General features: G+C 39.8%; 1 protein-coding gene across 1 annotated transcript in view; it reads right to left on the minus strand.

Moving 5' to 3' along the window:
• Positions 1–43: 43 nt before the first annotated feature.
• fasn (fatty acid synthase) overlaps positions 44–15,968 on the minus strand; it is a 26,382-nt gene continuing 10,457 nt past the window's right edge. Inside the window, exons 11-42 of the mRNA XM_067370325.1 lie at positions 15,483–15,672; positions 15,225–15,319; positions 14,311–14,445; positions 14,003–14,206; positions 13,572–13,687; positions 13,299–13,474; positions 13,022–13,213; positions 12,348–12,428; positions 12,021–12,206; positions 11,714–11,893; positions 11,429–11,632; positions 11,007–11,320; positions 10,536–10,922; positions 10,153–10,323; positions 9,632–9,747; positions 9,262–9,416; positions 8,670–8,873; positions 8,432–8,582; positions 8,168–8,346; positions 7,230–7,349; positions 7,023–7,145; positions 6,703–6,926; positions 6,414–6,615; positions 5,936–6,087; positions 5,756–5,847; positions 5,259–5,656; positions 4,980–5,168; positions 4,510–4,737; positions 3,685–3,896; positions 3,497–3,595; positions 3,078–3,329; positions 44–1,913 (exon numbers count right to left, since the gene is read on the minus strand). Of these exons, the coding sequence (XP_067226426.1) occupies positions 1,776–1,913; positions 3,078–3,329; positions 3,497–3,595; positions 3,685–3,896; positions 4,510–4,737; positions 4,980–5,168; positions 5,259–5,656; positions 5,756–5,847; positions 5,936–6,087; positions 6,414–6,615; positions 6,703–6,926; positions 7,023–7,145; positions 7,230–7,349; positions 8,168–8,346; positions 8,432–8,582; positions 8,670–8,873; positions 9,262–9,416; positions 9,632–9,747; positions 10,153–10,323; positions 10,536–10,922; positions 11,007–11,320; positions 11,429–11,632; positions 11,714–11,893; positions 12,021–12,206; positions 12,348–12,428; positions 13,022–13,213; positions 13,299–13,474; positions 13,572–13,687; positions 14,003–14,206; positions 14,311–14,445; positions 15,225–15,319; positions 15,483–15,672 (5,865 nt within the window). The 3' untranslated portion in view covers positions 44–1,775. The remainder of the gene's footprint in view (positions 1,914–3,077; positions 3,330–3,496; positions 3,596–3,684; positions 3,897–4,509; positions 4,738–4,979; positions 5,169–5,258; positions 5,657–5,755; positions 5,848–5,935; positions 6,088–6,413; positions 6,616–6,702; positions 6,927–7,022; positions 7,146–7,229; positions 7,350–8,167; positions 8,347–8,431; positions 8,583–8,669; positions 8,874–9,261; positions 9,417–9,631; positions 9,748–10,152; positions 10,324–10,535; positions 10,923–11,006; positions 11,321–11,428; positions 11,633–11,713; positions 11,894–12,020; positions 12,207–12,347; positions 12,429–13,021; positions 13,214–13,298; positions 13,475–13,571; positions 13,688–14,002; positions 14,207–14,310; positions 14,446–15,224; positions 15,320–15,482; positions 15,673–15,968) is intronic.

The raw sequence follows: 15,968 nt of genomic DNA on the forward strand, positions 1-15,968 counted from the left end.
AGGGGATGCTTTTTTAAATTGGTGTTGCCACTTTTTTATTGGGTTAACATGAGTATACTTTGTTACAGATTTCACTTCTTTTTTTTTTTTTTTAATAAAATTATTTGATAACATTGATTCAAACTGGATTATTATACTTTACGCTTAGTTGCATAATCAAATCTCCAGGACCAAATATCCATAACCTTAAACTAACAACACAGCTTCAGAATATCAGTTCATGGAAAAACAAACCAGTACACTCTGGATGTGTATGTTAGTAATAGCTTTTTATTTTGACTAGTACAATAAATACTGGAAAAATTACACCAAAGGAAAAAAATATTTCAATAATAGAAAAATGGAACGCTCTAGCTCTTTCAGCTTTGCTCTTAACATCGAAAGAAATTACAGTTCGTCACTGACTTGAACAATTAGTCTCAGAAGTGCGATTTGCTTTCTAAAAGAAGACTTTCCTCTGCCGTGACAGAAAGAGAAAATCAGTAAACATGTCACTGCCAAGAAAATACTCATACATCCCAAAATTCACTCCTATACCAAACAACGCTTCATTCTGACAAGATTTAGGATAAATTATGTGATTTGCACTATGAACTGAGCTTGTGTTTAATGTGGACCTGGCCACGAGAATTTGCTACAACTAACATCTGAAGTACCTAAGCAGTCAATTAATTACAGAGCATTTTGGGAGAACGTAGGCTATACATCCGCGAGACACCTGGAATAAGGAATGTTGTAGCTGTCCTCAAAAAGAGGATTAGGAACGTCAATACAAGATTAATACTCCAGTTACAGGTCTACAGTTAAGCAGCGAAGCAACTTTTAAGTACAAGCCGAGATGATTCCCTCTGGATTGCCAAGAATTTCACATCAGTTTCATTAATGCATTTTGCTTTTCGCTAGTGCAATAGTGAGACACATTTTTTTACTTAAAGTAACAAATGTTCAATAATTAACCCCTAACTTCAATGTAAACATAACCAGAAGTCAATTAACCAGCTCTCTTGATTGTTACTTTCATCCAGGAATGGTTTTTTTTTCATACATATTTTCCCTTTTAAATACACATCAATTACACAATTATTGCAGCATACTTTTAGATGCTCAGCAACAACAAGAGAACCAGCAAATCTCATTCAGAAAAGAAAAACACTGCTACAGTAAACATAAGCGAAACAGGTGAGCTATCAACTAGTACTGCTGAAGCATCAGTAGCCACTCAAAATTGGTAAACAGCAATCTCAGCTATGTGCGTAACTAAATTCCCAACGGCTAATTTGTGGATTTGAATACAGCCTTGACTTGCAGTCTGCATCATTAGGTTGGATATGAAAAGATGTATGAACATGAATACGCAGGTTTGACAGAACCTTTAGCAGACTTGTACAGGTTAGACAGTGTCAGTGATGGCACTTAACTACACTCACATACTAGAAATCAGTGACATTTTATATTTCACAGTAATGTATAATGATTTAAAGAAGACAATGAACAAGCAGCTGATTGATTCTTAACCGATAAAGCAAGCAAACAACATGTGTGTTTTTGTTCCCAGAGTGGAATATAAACTTTTAGTGAGAAGTAAGTAGTGATATGCAACTAAGATATCAAGAGAATGAGAAGGATGAGAAGGAAAAGGCTGCTGTGTGGCTGAGAGGTACGAAGAAATCACAGACATGCATGCTTTAATACGCCAAGACAGTGTTTTGGTTTGTCAGGTGAAAGTAACAGAGAAAAGGGTGAAAAAAAGAAGTAAAAGACGTTTGCCGGAAGGTTCAGCCCTCTCTGGTGCTGACTCTGGGCTCAGCCAGTGAGCTGTGGATGATGCCTGAGATGGACTCCACACCCTCTCCCTCAAGGAAGGACCGGTGGTCTCCCTCGATCACATGAACGGACAACTTCCCGTCACACACCTGCAGACGTAACACAATCCAAATGTTAACACTGCAGGGATGCACAACATTGAACTTAAAAGTCTTCCTTTCAGCATGATCTCATTCCCAGATTCAGAAGTACTTCCTGTGCAATTACCTTAAAACAGCATTCCATAGCAAAGACCAGCAAAAACACTGTTGCTTATAGCTAAAATACTGTTATCACTGTTCTATTAATGATTTTATTATGGTTGTGAGTTATCAAAATAACAATTGTGTCTTTTCAACATATGAAATATATAAAATATTTTTTCATTAAATTTATCTAGTTGAAGCCTGTTCTTGAGCTACCAAAAAAAATTAAATAATAATAATAATAATAATAGGTTCACTTATACGGAAAAGGATTAGGGCCAAGCAATAATAAAAAAAATAAACCATCTCGAGATTAAAGTTGTTAAATTTCGAGAAAAAGGTCGAGATAAAATGTTGAGAATAAAAGTAATTAAATTACGAGAGTAAAGTCATTAAATTACGAGAACAACTTCGTTAAATTACGAGAATAAATTTGTTAATTTAATGATTTTATTCTCAACATTTTATCTCAACTTTCTCATAATTTAATGAATTTGTTCTCATAATTTAACGACTTTTTTCTCGTAATTTGACGAGTTTATTCTCAACATTTTATCTCAACTTTCTTGAAATTTAACGAATTTTTTCTCGTAATTTAATGAATTTATTCTCAACATTTTATCTCGACTTTTTTCTCGAAATTTAACATCATTTCTCATAATTTGATTAATTTTTTTCTCGTAATTTAACGACTTTTTTCTCGCCATTTAACAAGTTTATTCTCAACATTTTATCTCAACTTTTTTCTTGAAATTTAACACATTTTTTCTCGTAATTTAACAACTTTAATCTCGAGATGGTTTTATTTTTTTATTATTGCTTGGCCCTAATCCTCTTCCATACACTTAAGATGTTTCCCTCAAGCAAATATTCCTGAGGCTTAAAGAATTTGAACCATATAAAAAGGCAAAAAATACTCTAATATTACTAAAAGTAATATTTTAAAAATAAAATAAATTGTTTCTTTATCATGTGTTCTTATTTGAAAAATATCTGTTAACAGCAAACACAATGTGCAATATTACAAATGCGTTCAGTCTCCCCTAAATGTGCAGTCCATATATTTACCTCATGCAGCTTGTAGTCAGATCCTAAACCATCACCATACTCGCTGCTGGCCTTGGCTCTCAGCAGGGTGACATTGCCGTGATACTTGGAAGTTGGAACGTAGCGGTCGGCAGCCTTTAGTTTGTGGTAAAAAGTAGAAGCAGCAAAATGGAGCATATCTCGGCTGACATTCTTATGGCTGGATGTGATGAGATCCACAGCCTTGTTCACACGAGCCTCCAGGTCAGACAGAGGTAACAATGTCTCCAACAGCTGTGTGAAGAAGCATTAGATTTAGCATCGAATTAATGCGACTGAACTGTGATGAGGCAAGTGTCTGATTTGTCAGATTAGAAAGGGACCATTTTAAAAAAATAAGCAGATTACAGGATCAACAATCTTTTGAAGAATAAACCACAAAGTAATAGTTGTTCATGTACCTTGTTATACTCAATGCCAGTGAACTGTTGGATAAAAGCACACAGAGCTTCCGTCTCTGCCTCAGACTCTTTGCCAGGGGTCAGTTTGGCTCTGTAACTCTGTTAGAGAAAAAACAAAAAATAATGACCATGTGACCTGGCACACAATATTTTTCTGTTTTTGTGTTTTCGGAGCTCTTTTATTTCACCTGTGTATAAGCTGCCACGTAAGAGTGCGACCCATCAAACAGGAAGAGGTATTCCACAGGGCGTTTGGCTGCCTGCAGCTGTGAGCACATCTCAAAAGCCACACATGCACCGAACGAGTAGCCAGCGATGCGATATGGCCCCTCTGGCTGAACCTGCCTCAAGCACTCCACGTAGTAAGCAGCAAGACTCTGGATACTGTCTAGAGGCGCGGCTGCAAACACATGTGACAGAAAAAATATTACAGGACTGAACATGTTTTGATTTTACTTAACCACTCCGACTTAATAAATTCAATATTAAGATCTAGTTTCTCAATATTAATATTTTTTGTAATACTGATCTAGTTTTATCTTTTATACCAAAAGATGGCAGGTAGATTTGGTGCATTCTGCAATTTTACAATTGCTTTCTGTCTCCACAAAATGTGGAGTCTATATATTTACTATCAAAGCATAAAGCAAAGCAAAGCAAAAAACAAAACAAAACCCAAGCAAAAAACAAAAACAAACAAAAAACAAAAAACAAAAAAAAACCCACACAAACAAAAAAACACAACAAAACAAGAACCAAAGCAAACCAAAACACAGCAAACAAACTAAAGCAAAGCAAAAACAGCAAAGCAAAAATAAAATAAAATAGAATAAATAAATGCATAATAAAAAAAAAAAATAATAATAATAAATAAATAAATAAATAAAATAAAATACTTAAGCATTAGTTCGGGCGCTTGGTAAATGTCATGTTAAGCGAGTAAACTGCCTTTCACCTGTGTAACAGTGAAAAATGATCACTGTGATCACAGATCACTGAGCTTGTGTTTGTACCTTTGGTGCACTGCAGGCCATAGCACGGCACGCTAAGCTTTCCGGTGAGAGTGCGGAAGGCGGCAATGGATCCCTCAATGGGGTGGATGAGGAACAAAGGCCTCTCGGCACTCTGAACCTCATTGAGCGGGGCCACTGTAGGGCCATCAGGGTTCACTAGCATCCGGCTGAGATCTGACTCCAGCAGAGCTTGAGCACCAGAGCGCTTCGCAGGAGAAGCTCGGGATTCTGGGAGAAAAGGAATGAGGAAAAGTTATTATATTGATGCATTTTGTTTCTCCAAGTAATGCCACATTTCTTCCAAAACATGAAATTACATCTCTTTAAGTTATTTTCGATCTTTTAACAACTTCCTGACTGCTTATTATAAAGATACTGTGGATAACAAAACATGTTATTCAGAAATGTAAGGGTATTAATATTAGCCGTGGCTGCACTTTACTTTTCAAGAACACAAATCACATGCTCACCCTCTTTCCCTCCTGATTGGCTGGAAAGCTCCCGCAGCTTGTTAATGGTTAGCTGTCGGATTTCCCTCATTGCCATGACGATGTCGTAGTCCCTCTCTAGTGTTTGCCTAACCTCAACACCCATCAGTGAATCGAGACCCAGATCAGCCAATGAGGCATCAGCATTCAAACTGTTCACGTCGCGCACACCTGAGCAGAAGAGGTTACACCGTTACTTTGAAAGCATGAGGAAAAAGTGCAACTTATCAGGCTTTGAACATTTCAGGTCTGTGCTTTTACCCAGAATATGAGCCACTGCCTCCACCAGGTCCCTCTTTCCGCTTCCTTCTCCTTTAGCGACCACTACTTTCTCTGCTAACACAAAGCTGGACATTACAGGCTTCTGCTGGCACAGAAACCTATCCAGCACCTCCAAACAGGAAGACATGCGCTGGGGCAACGTGCCACCAATCACTGCATCATTGCCACCCATAGTCTCCAAGACGACACCCACATCTCCAATGGCACCCCACTGTATGGCCAGGCCGGGCAGGCTGTCGTGGCGGCGCTGCTCACACACTCGCTCCATTGTGGAGTTGGCGAACCCGTAGTTGCTCTGGCCAGCGTTTCCACGGCCACAGCTGACCGAGGAGAAGACCACAAACTGCTGAAGCTGTGGGCACTTCTGCCTAGTCACGCTGTGGAAAAAGGAGTCAGTTATTTAAATTCATCACAGCCACTAGTAAAGGATGGAAGAAGATATTCAGTCTGCGTCACAGTGTCAAATCTTTCCTTACTTGTCAAGATTGATGGTTCCACCATATTTGGGTCTATTGACATCAATGAACTGCTGTGGGGTCAGATTCTCCAGCATGCCATCTTTAAGGACCTACAATATGGAGAAAAAATTCAGTTATAAAGTCGTCCTTACATTGACTACAAAGGAAGGTGAACTGAAAGAAAAAATTGAACGTTACCATGGCAAGGTGGAAGATGCCACCAACTGGACCCAAGCGGCAGGCCTCAGTGATGAGACGCTCCGTCCCTTCCATTGTGCTGACATCACTAGTGGACACGAGGACCTGAATGCCCATGGCCTGCCACTCTCGAATACGTTTGGCCTGATAACCTGTCAAGACAACAAACACGCTTCAGAGTGCTGCCCTGACCAACATCACTGTTATTTTAGTATTATTTACATACCTTTATAGTAGAATAAGCTTATTTTTATTTTTTAGTTTGCTTTAGTAATTTATTCTGTGCTTTTGTTATCAAATATTCAGTATTATATCAATTAATAAAAAAATATTTTTTAAGTTTTAGTAATTTTGTTGTGTTTTTGTTATTTCTATTAGCTTTCATTTATATTTATTTCAGTATTAGTAATTTTAGTAAGTTTTAGTTAACAATACCAACATTGACAGGAAAACTGATCAAATCCTAGGGCATATTTACCGTTGCGGATGCCAGACCGTGACGTCAGGACCAGTTTACGAGCACCTCTCTCAGTGAGCCAGTGGGCCAGCTCCAACCCGAAACCACCCAGGCCTCCAGTGATGATGTACGAGAGAGAGGCAGGGCAGAAGGTACGGCAGATAGCGGGGATAGAAAGAGGAGAAACTGCAGGAACAGTGCTGCTCGTTTCCTCTGAACGTACCTAAAGCGTAAAGCAATTAGCAAAGGAAAGTATAAGAAATCTAACATCCAATATCTAATTTTCTTCAACATTAACCACCGTCCTTACCTGCAAAAGGACTTTGCCGATGTGTTTGCCCTGAGCCATGTAGCGGAAGGCGTCCTCCACCTGATTCCTCTCGAAGACTGTGGTACGTAATGGCTGAACGACCCCACTGGCGATTCCCTTCTTCAACAGCTCAGATACCTCCTCCCATTCCCTGTTGCCTTCCTCAAACAAAGCGTCCAGCAGAATGCCGTGGAAGGCCACGTTCTTTAGGAACAGAGCCATACCTGAACCAGGAACATCATGGACAATTACATTTAAAACATGGAATGCATTTCAAGTGTAAAAGTATGAGAATAGCAGATCTAGGATCTGGGACACACCTAGCGGTGTGTTGTTGGAAAGGTCATATTTGCCGATCTCCAGGAAACGACCATGTCTGGCCAAACAACGCAAGCTGGCCTGCAGCTTCTCTTCAGCTAGGGAGTTTAGTACCAAATCAACTCCTAAAAATAGACACATACAAACAGTTGTTTAAAACTTCAATCAACAACAATATTAGATTCAATGCTGTTGTGTAGTCTATTCACCTTTGCCCTGAGTGTGGAGCATTACATGCTGTTCAAACGAGGCATCTCTAGAATTAGCAAAGGATTCTGCTGTAAGCTGAGGGAATCTTTCCTGCAGGTACTGCTTCTTCTCTCCAGAACCTGTGAATCAAAGCGAGATCATTTTTAATGTTTATTTTCATAGTTTTTGGAAAATATCCTTTAAATTTAGTCAATAGTTTGTGTGCGAAATAGACACGGAAATAGTCAAAGCACGCCGTAGACAAATCACCTCTGTTTTATGTTCAGGGTTAAACTCTTAAAGGGTTAGTTCACCCAAAAATGAAAATTCTGTCATTAATTACTCACCCTTATGTTGTTCCAAAGACTTTCGTTCAACTTCGGAACATAAATGAAGATATTTTTAATGACACTCAATCGCTCGACTGATTGACTCAATCGCTTTTTATGATGAACAGATTTAATTTAAGCTTTTATTCACATATAAACATTGATCAGTGAACATAAACAAAAGCTCAACTGAACCTGCTACATGCATGAGAATAAACCTCTTCCGGAAGATCAAACATGCTGCATAACATGAGAATGAACCTCATTGGTTCTCGCACACAATAAGCAAACATGCTTGAGCTTTCGTTTGCCACAACTGATGTGTGCGTTGATGAACGTTTATATGCAAATAAAAGCCTAAATTCAAACTGTTTATCATATAAAGCGATCATGTCTCTTCAGAAAATTTGGACTATACTGCTCAATTCATATGGATTAATTTTACGATTTCTTTCTGAAGCATCAAGGTTGTAGTCACATAGCTGTCTAAGGAGGGATCGAAATCTCTCAGATTTCATCATGAACGAAAGACTTACGGGTTTGGAACAACATGAGGGTGAGTAATTAATGAAAGAATTTTCATTTTTGGGTGAACTAACCCATTAAGGAAGTAAAAGTGTGTCACTTACCCACAGTTGTAAAGACTCGACAGCGCATACTAAGTGCAATAGCAATAGCGGCCTGTCCCACCCCTCCAGAGCCTGAATGGATCAACACACTCTCTCCGGGCCTCAGACGCCCTCGCACCACTAGGGAATAATAGGCGGTGGCATACACCACTGGAACGGAGGCAGCCTGCTCTAGTGTCCTGCACATAAACACAGCTTCACTTAGAATTGAGAGCATTGGGAGAAGATGCCCCAATTCAGATTCATAGGTGCTGAGGGTCTCACCAGCTGGATGGAACATCCCAAAGGAAACGCTTGTCTGCATCCACACAGGTGGCCAGGCCTTTAGCTGGCAGCAAACCCATTACACGTCGCCCACTGGGGTCTCGCCCTGAAAATTCCATTCCTAGCATGCATTGCTGCAGCGCTATGTCTCCTACATGGACAAAATGAGAAGAGTCTTTTTAGAGTAAGCTTGCATGCAAGATCTCACTTATAGTCAAAAACAGGATGGGTTACAAACCAGGGATGGCATCTGGAGGCAGTTTGCCAGTGGCCAGCATGATATCTCTGAAGTTGAGGGAGGAGTAGTAAACGCGACAGAGCTGCACGTTGGGATTGGAAGGAACGAAGTGACGCAGCGGGGAAGCGATCCAGCGCAGCGATGAGAGGTCACCACGGGTCAGGACGTTCACGTACGCCTGCTCTGTCAACTCCTCACTAAGATCTAAACATAAACACACAGAAAAGAAGATGGTCACATGCTCAAGACACAAGACTCAATCCAATCAGTTACAAATCTAAAGAGGCATTCACATTGACAGCCATTAAATCGCTCAAGGTCGACAAGTTACTGTACTGTTGTTAATATGCGACTACTATACAGATGAATCATGTGAGCTTCACTGTTTGCAATTCTACTGGTAGTCACTGTACATTTGCATATATTTAAACTGCTCAACTTTTTTGCATATGACAAAATGATAAAATAAACTGAATTTATTCAATGTAATACACACTTAAAAAAGTATAATGAAAAAGCAATAAATCCTCTACATCATTTTACATTGGACGGGTCATATGTCACTCAAGTCTTACATGACTTTCTATTTCACCTTGTGTTAACAACTGGTGTCTGAATACACCCCACAGCCCATCCCGGTACACGTTCATGACCAGATCCTTGTTCAGTAATGCCTTCATGCTCTTTTCAGTAGGAACAAGCGAGGGGACTGCAGCGCCCTTACTTAAATTAGAAACAAATGCACACCTATTGGGGAGGAGAACAAGACCATGTAAATTAATACATGGTATATAAACACACACACAAACACACACACACACACACACACACACACACACACACACACACACACACACACACACACACACACACACACACACACTAAAAAACAGTCAAGTACATAATCTTAACAACAAAAAATATGCATAACAGTAGCATATGTGCACAGTAAATGGACGGACCGTATACGGTTGCCTCCAGGCTCCTGTCTGAGGCAGTTCACCATTCCCACCACTCCATTATGACCCTTAGTGGCAATGAGCCAGACTGGGATATCAGATGACTCAGCTAAAGTGCTCTAATGTGAAAGAGGGAGACGGAAAGGGTTAGAAGCATGCATTTGGTTTAAGCATGTTGCTGGGTAATTGGCAAGGTCTCTTGGTGGCCTTGGCAACACCACTAATAAGTCTGCATGAATAAATTTGTGATGAAACAAAAGTAGCGACAGATCTTTTCTTCCATATTGTGACAAAGGATTGGATTTTAAGATGAGAGTGTTGCACTCACAATGAATGCAAGCTTGCAGTTAATTGTGGATGGGCAGGGTTTAACCAGACTAAATGATCTAAATGATTTGAGAAGTCTTGCATACATCACCAGAGAAGTCATTTTCAACAAAAAATTATGACATTTTAAATAAACATTACGAGGTCAAAATTAAAACACGCACTTACAAAGCAGATGGGCAGACTGTAACACTAACCTTTAGAGTCTCCACCCATTTGTAGTCAGTAGGGTCCACGAAAATAAGGATGGGCTGTTTATGAGAGGACTGTTGGCGACGGCGACAAAGGAACAGAGCGGAGCCGTAGAAGGATTTTCTCAGCGTGACCACATTTAAAGAGGACTTATGGAAAAGCTCCTCCCATTCAGTCTGAAAACAAAAACAAAAAATGCAGTTTAGAATCTGAGAACAGTACAATAAGCAAGACAAAACAAAATGACACTTGCCATGGTTTAATTTTTTCTTTAAATGTTATTATTTAAGTAAAGCATTGTTATTCAAATACATCACTTTCATTTATATTGTGGATCTGACTGATATAACAAGATAAAGTGTTTTTTTTGTTTTTTTTAAGTACACACCTGAGTCAAGAAACCCTCCTGGTTGTTTTGAGATGTGAGGAAAGCTACCGTCTCCCCTATAGTGTCTCCTCTGAGTAGGGTGTGGAGCAAAACAAAACCATCTTCTTTCACAGCTGAAGTCAGGTTTTCAATCAGAAGTGCAGGATTGGTTGTTGGTCCTACTGCACAGTTACACACAACCAGGTCAGCCCCATTCAGACCACCTGTTGCTGGGCCCTGAAGAGGGTCCCACTGAGCGGATGAGATGCCCTGCTCCTCCAGGGAGCCCTGGTGAGCAGAAAGCTGGTCAGTGGAGACATCTGAAGCGGTGTAGTCGAGACGCAACATCGGCTGGATATTGAGGAGACCAACAGCTCGAGAAAACACACGGCCGTTGGCAGCTAGAGCCTGAAGGAGAAGAATATATATTGAGAACTTCAACACCATGTCATAATATGCCCTTCTTAATCCTAAATAAAAGATTCACCATACCTCCAGGACTTTGAGTTTTCCAGGAGTGCTGTTCTCGAGGGCTGTGTCCAAGCAGTGGCGTAACGCCTGGGAGTCCAGCAGGCCGTTGAGCAGAGGGTCCTGCACCAGACAGTCTCTCTCCTTCTCCACAGTCTGTTCCAGCTCAGAGCGCAGGTTCCCGTTCAGCTCCAGTCCGCACAACACAGAGAGCAGCCGCAAAAGACCTTTTTCCGCCTCTGCTCCAATCAGCTGGCCTTCGGTCGCATCTTCTAACCCAGGGATGGAGATCTTCACTCCCTGATTGGCCAGCTTCCTCTGCAGACGCTGTACTAGACCTGTGCATAAAAAACAAAAATCAAATACATGCTTCCTTTGTGAGCATAAGAAGCTTCATGTAAAATTGCCATGTTGCATTTCTCAGTGAAGTAAAAATCAGAACATACCTTTGCAATGTCTTAGTTGGTCTCCAAGTTTCTCACTGGTTCTGAGGCAATCTGAGTCCACATAGGGAACAAAGACAAATTCCTCCAATGTGGGCGGAGTCTGCTGCTGTTGGCGACGGGGTGCTACAGTAGCATGAAGCCCACAGATCTGAACTCCTCCCGCTGTTATGTTGTCCAGACAACGATTAACATGAACGTCCACAGCTGAGGATGAGATATTTTGGTCAGATAAGTTTCAGTTAGGTCAGGTTAAGTTAGACTTCCGCTAGTTGGTGTGTCTGATACCTTTCTGGTCTTCTGCATACTCGTTCACCCTCTCTTCATGAAGTTTAGGGTCGACACACACAGAGCGGATGCGAGTGGGCAGTCTCAAGCTGCGACCAGGCAGCCCCACAACAATCATCTGCAGCATGGTGTCTAAAAATGTCACCCAGTTCCCCGTCCAGTGAAGTTTTCCACAGTCACCTGTGAGAAGAACCAGAATATAAAGAGTTTAGGATTGGCCAAATTTGGTTTTTTGATCTTCACAATCTACGTTTTAGCCAATATTATCTCCACAATGTAAGTTTGAGGTGCATTTGAGGGGAATTACCTGCGTTGTTAGATTCCAGTATCCCCTGGAAGGTCTTGCCATAGTCATATCCACGCAGACGCAGCTCTTTGTAGATGTCCCCGGCTTTTAAAAGCAGTTTGGGATCTTCCTTGTCTGCAGGCATTGGTTTATTCAGCTCAGCATGGAAAGTATCAAGTCCAGCGTCTTCCAAGACACTCACTTTACCTTGAACCAGAAAGGGTATAAGAGTGTGACCATGAGTCTTAAATACAGTGTCTTGTCAATTCACAACATCCTGTTTTAAAGGCATACATTAAAAGCAGTTGTGAATCTCATTTTGATTTTGAAAACAGTCTGGAAACTCACCACTGACAGCCAGATTTCCATTCTCGGACACCTCAAAACGGTTAGTGGCGGGCATGAGTCGCACCTCCAGCTGGACAGACCCTGTAATGCAGTGTACACAAAAACAATCCAGTTACCTCTAAGCCACATAGACTAGTAGTAGTAGACTACGGTTTAAATTTTGCTGAAAAATAACATTGACACATCGAGAAAACTTGAATGAATGAAAAAATACAGTGCAGCAAACCCAATGGGCAGCGAAATGACTGTTGTGATTAAAAGATTTGCAGCATTCATTTTAAACAAATCACTAAGATGGAACTCAAGATTCTCTGTGACTTTTACAAAACTGTCACTTTTGATCAATTTAATACTTTAATACCTTGCTGAATAAAAGTATTAATTTCTTTAAAAAAAGAAATACTTTTGGATGATAATGAACATTTAGTAATAAAATATATTTTTCCACCTTAGAATAAAAAATAATTCACATTGTGAACTATAAAAGGTGCATTAGTGAGATAAAAGTGCACAATTATAAAGTTGCAATTACAAGAAAGTCATCATTGTGAGTTAAAGAGTGACAACTGTGTGAAACAATTGCAATTACCTTTTTATTTTTTATTTTGCAGTGGAAACAGGCTTCAATACCAAAGAATTCCAGACTTACAGTATAATGAAAGCAAATCTTTTACCTGTCTTGGGTAGGATGGTGGCTCTATGGATGGTGACGTCTTCAAATGTAACAGGCGTGTGATCCATGACTGTGCCTAGTGATCTCATCAGAGTCCTCCAGGCCAGAACCAGATATCCTGTGGCTGGGTACAGCACCCGGCCATCAATACAATGACCAATCATGTAGTAATCAGGAGACTCTGGGTTCATGTCTGCACAAAACAGAGCCAGGCATTCAAAAATAAGTACCACATCAAAAATGAGAAAATGACCGATTTCAACTTCACATCTACCCACCGATATTGTACACGGTGGCAGAGGTGGATCCCCCTGAGCCAGCAGGGAAGTCCTCCACCTTGGGCACATCCCAGATCTGGGAGTGATCCCACTGAATGTGAGGGGAGATGAGGGGAGTCCCTGTTGGAACAGGGTATTCCACAGCTGGATATAAATTATTACTGTCCACGTTAATCCTACAAATACAAAAGAGTCAGCATCAGTCATTTAACATTTGAATCGCAGACAATGTCACGTCAAGACAGTTTGGGAGAGAAGAGTATAGAAACCAACCCATTCATGTAGATCTTGCCCACATGAGAGAGGAAGAACTCCAGATTGTTGACATGTCCCCTTTTCATTAGGGGGAGGATGGAGCAGGTTGGTTTTAGGCTTCGCTTCAGGATGGCCTGAAGGTGAATCATTAGGTATGTTAATAATAATGGATCTACATTTGAATCTTCAATGCATATGAATTGGGTTTATACACTGACACACTGATTTATGTGGTGCAAAATAATTAAAATAGATACTAATAAAATAATAATTCCCTACAAAACAGTCAAATATTATTTCTTATTAAAATCATTATGATTCATAAGCTATAATCATCGCCTAACATGTTCATGTGTTTGCTTAACTGAATACATGATGTTTACTAACCATGTGACTTTTATTATCTTAGGTGTATATACAAATAAACTCTAATTAAATTCAACTGTTACCTGCAGCAAAGCATGTGGGGCAATTTCTACTACCACAGCATTATCTGGCATATGGTTGAGTCCCTCCTGGAAGAGCACAGGGCTGACCAAGTTATTGACGTGGTATTCTGCAGAAGAGTAGAGTGCCAGTGGGCTCTCCCAGTCCGGCTGCGGGATGGACGTACTGATCCAGCGTGCCGAGCGAGGTCTTGGGTTCTTTATTACCTATAAAAACACACACAGGTGGTCAGTGTTTATCTGAGCTGAGGTTGTGAGGTTTAAATGGCCACCAGAGGGCACTGGGACACTGCAATGCTTCACCAACTCACCTTCTGCAGTGCAGACAGGAGGGCTGGAGCAATAGAGGCCATATAATACGAGTGAAAAGCCACACCGGCACTGCGCACTTCTTTGGCAAACACACCATTCTCTTTCAGCTGGGCAACAAACTTGCTGACAGAGTCCTAAATAACCAAACACATACTATTAGGTACTAGCATGTATACTGTCATTATATATATTCTAAACACTATATAAATTGTTATATATATTATATATATATATATATATATTATATATATATATATTATATATATATTATATATATATATATTATATATATATATATATATATATATATATATATATATAAATAAATACAACTTTATTTATATTTTAAGATAGATTGAAAATATTATATATATTATATAAATCTTTTACAGCTATTTACAACATGTTTTTGAAGTGTTGATCATTGTAGCCAATCACAGACATATCTGTTGAGCATGTGAACACAATGGCCAATCAGAAATGTTTAATAATCCACACAACAGTGCTCAAAATGCTACAGGGAAATGCTGGTATCATCACATTTTTAAAATTTCAGTACCAATTTGGCAACACTAGTTTAAAGTCAAATTAAATTAAATTTTAATCTATTAGGCTGCATGACGATAGATGAGTGGTTTCAGAAATAATTTGGAGAGAGACTTCTAAAAAAATGAACCGTCATGCTCAATTGCTGAAAAATAACATTGATACATCGAAAAACTTGAATGAAAAACTCTATAATTGTTATATATATATATATATATATATATAAAATCTTTTATGCACATCTTTTGAATTCTAATAATATTTTACAATATTACAGTTTTTATTGTATTTTTGAGCAAATAAATGCAGCCTTGATGATCTTAAGATACATTTACATAATATTTTTTATTTCCTTGAGTGCATGTACCTGAGGGCCTGAGATGGTGACAGTGTCCTCAGCATTGTGACATGCAGGAACGACACCCTGTGGACATTGAGCTTTGCATTCTTCCCACGTTAGGCCTAAAGGGGGGATATGATAAGCATTTAGCTTGCTAAAAAAAAAAAAATCTACAGCATACATTGCTGAACAAAAGACTAGGCAAATCCCCCATGGAGGGACGCTTTGGGCTGTACGTCCGATTAATGAAGCAAAGCCTGTGGAAGAATCTGTTGTCACACTAACCCACTGCAGCCATGCCCCCCGGGGGCAGGTTGGCCTCTTTAATACAGCGTCCTCTCCAGTAAGCGGCTAGAACTGCCTCGCTGTGGCTCAGGGAGCCGTCGGCGTAACCACATGCCAGCTCTCCCACAGAATGGCCCACAATCCCATCAGGCTGTAGACCCATCTTCTGCAACATGTCAATCTGGGCGACCTGGAAAATTGAAAGGAATGCATTCAGGTAAGAGGAAAATATTCAGCCATAAAACTGAGACTACAACTAGCAAGTCTACTAGGTTTGATATCAAAAATGACTTTTTTTTTTTTGTCTTGTAACTAAGTGACAAGTATGAATATATATGCAAGTGTGCCAGTTCAACAGGAAAAGCAGTTTGTTTGAGCTATACAGGTTTGGACATGCAGGCTGAGAAAATTATGACGTTTGGATGAACTATCTCTTGCAGTGACTTTTGAAATCATGACTGATTGTGCCACTGTATTGCAATATTT

The sequence above is a fragment of the Chanodichthys erythropterus genome, chromosome 19 (assembly GCF_024489055.1).
Source record: "Chanodichthys erythropterus isolate Z2021 chromosome 19, ASM2448905v1, whole genome shotgun sequence".
Classification (NCBI taxonomy): domain Eukaryota; kingdom Metazoa; phylum Chordata; class Actinopteri; order Cypriniformes; family Xenocyprididae; genus Chanodichthys; species Chanodichthys erythropterus.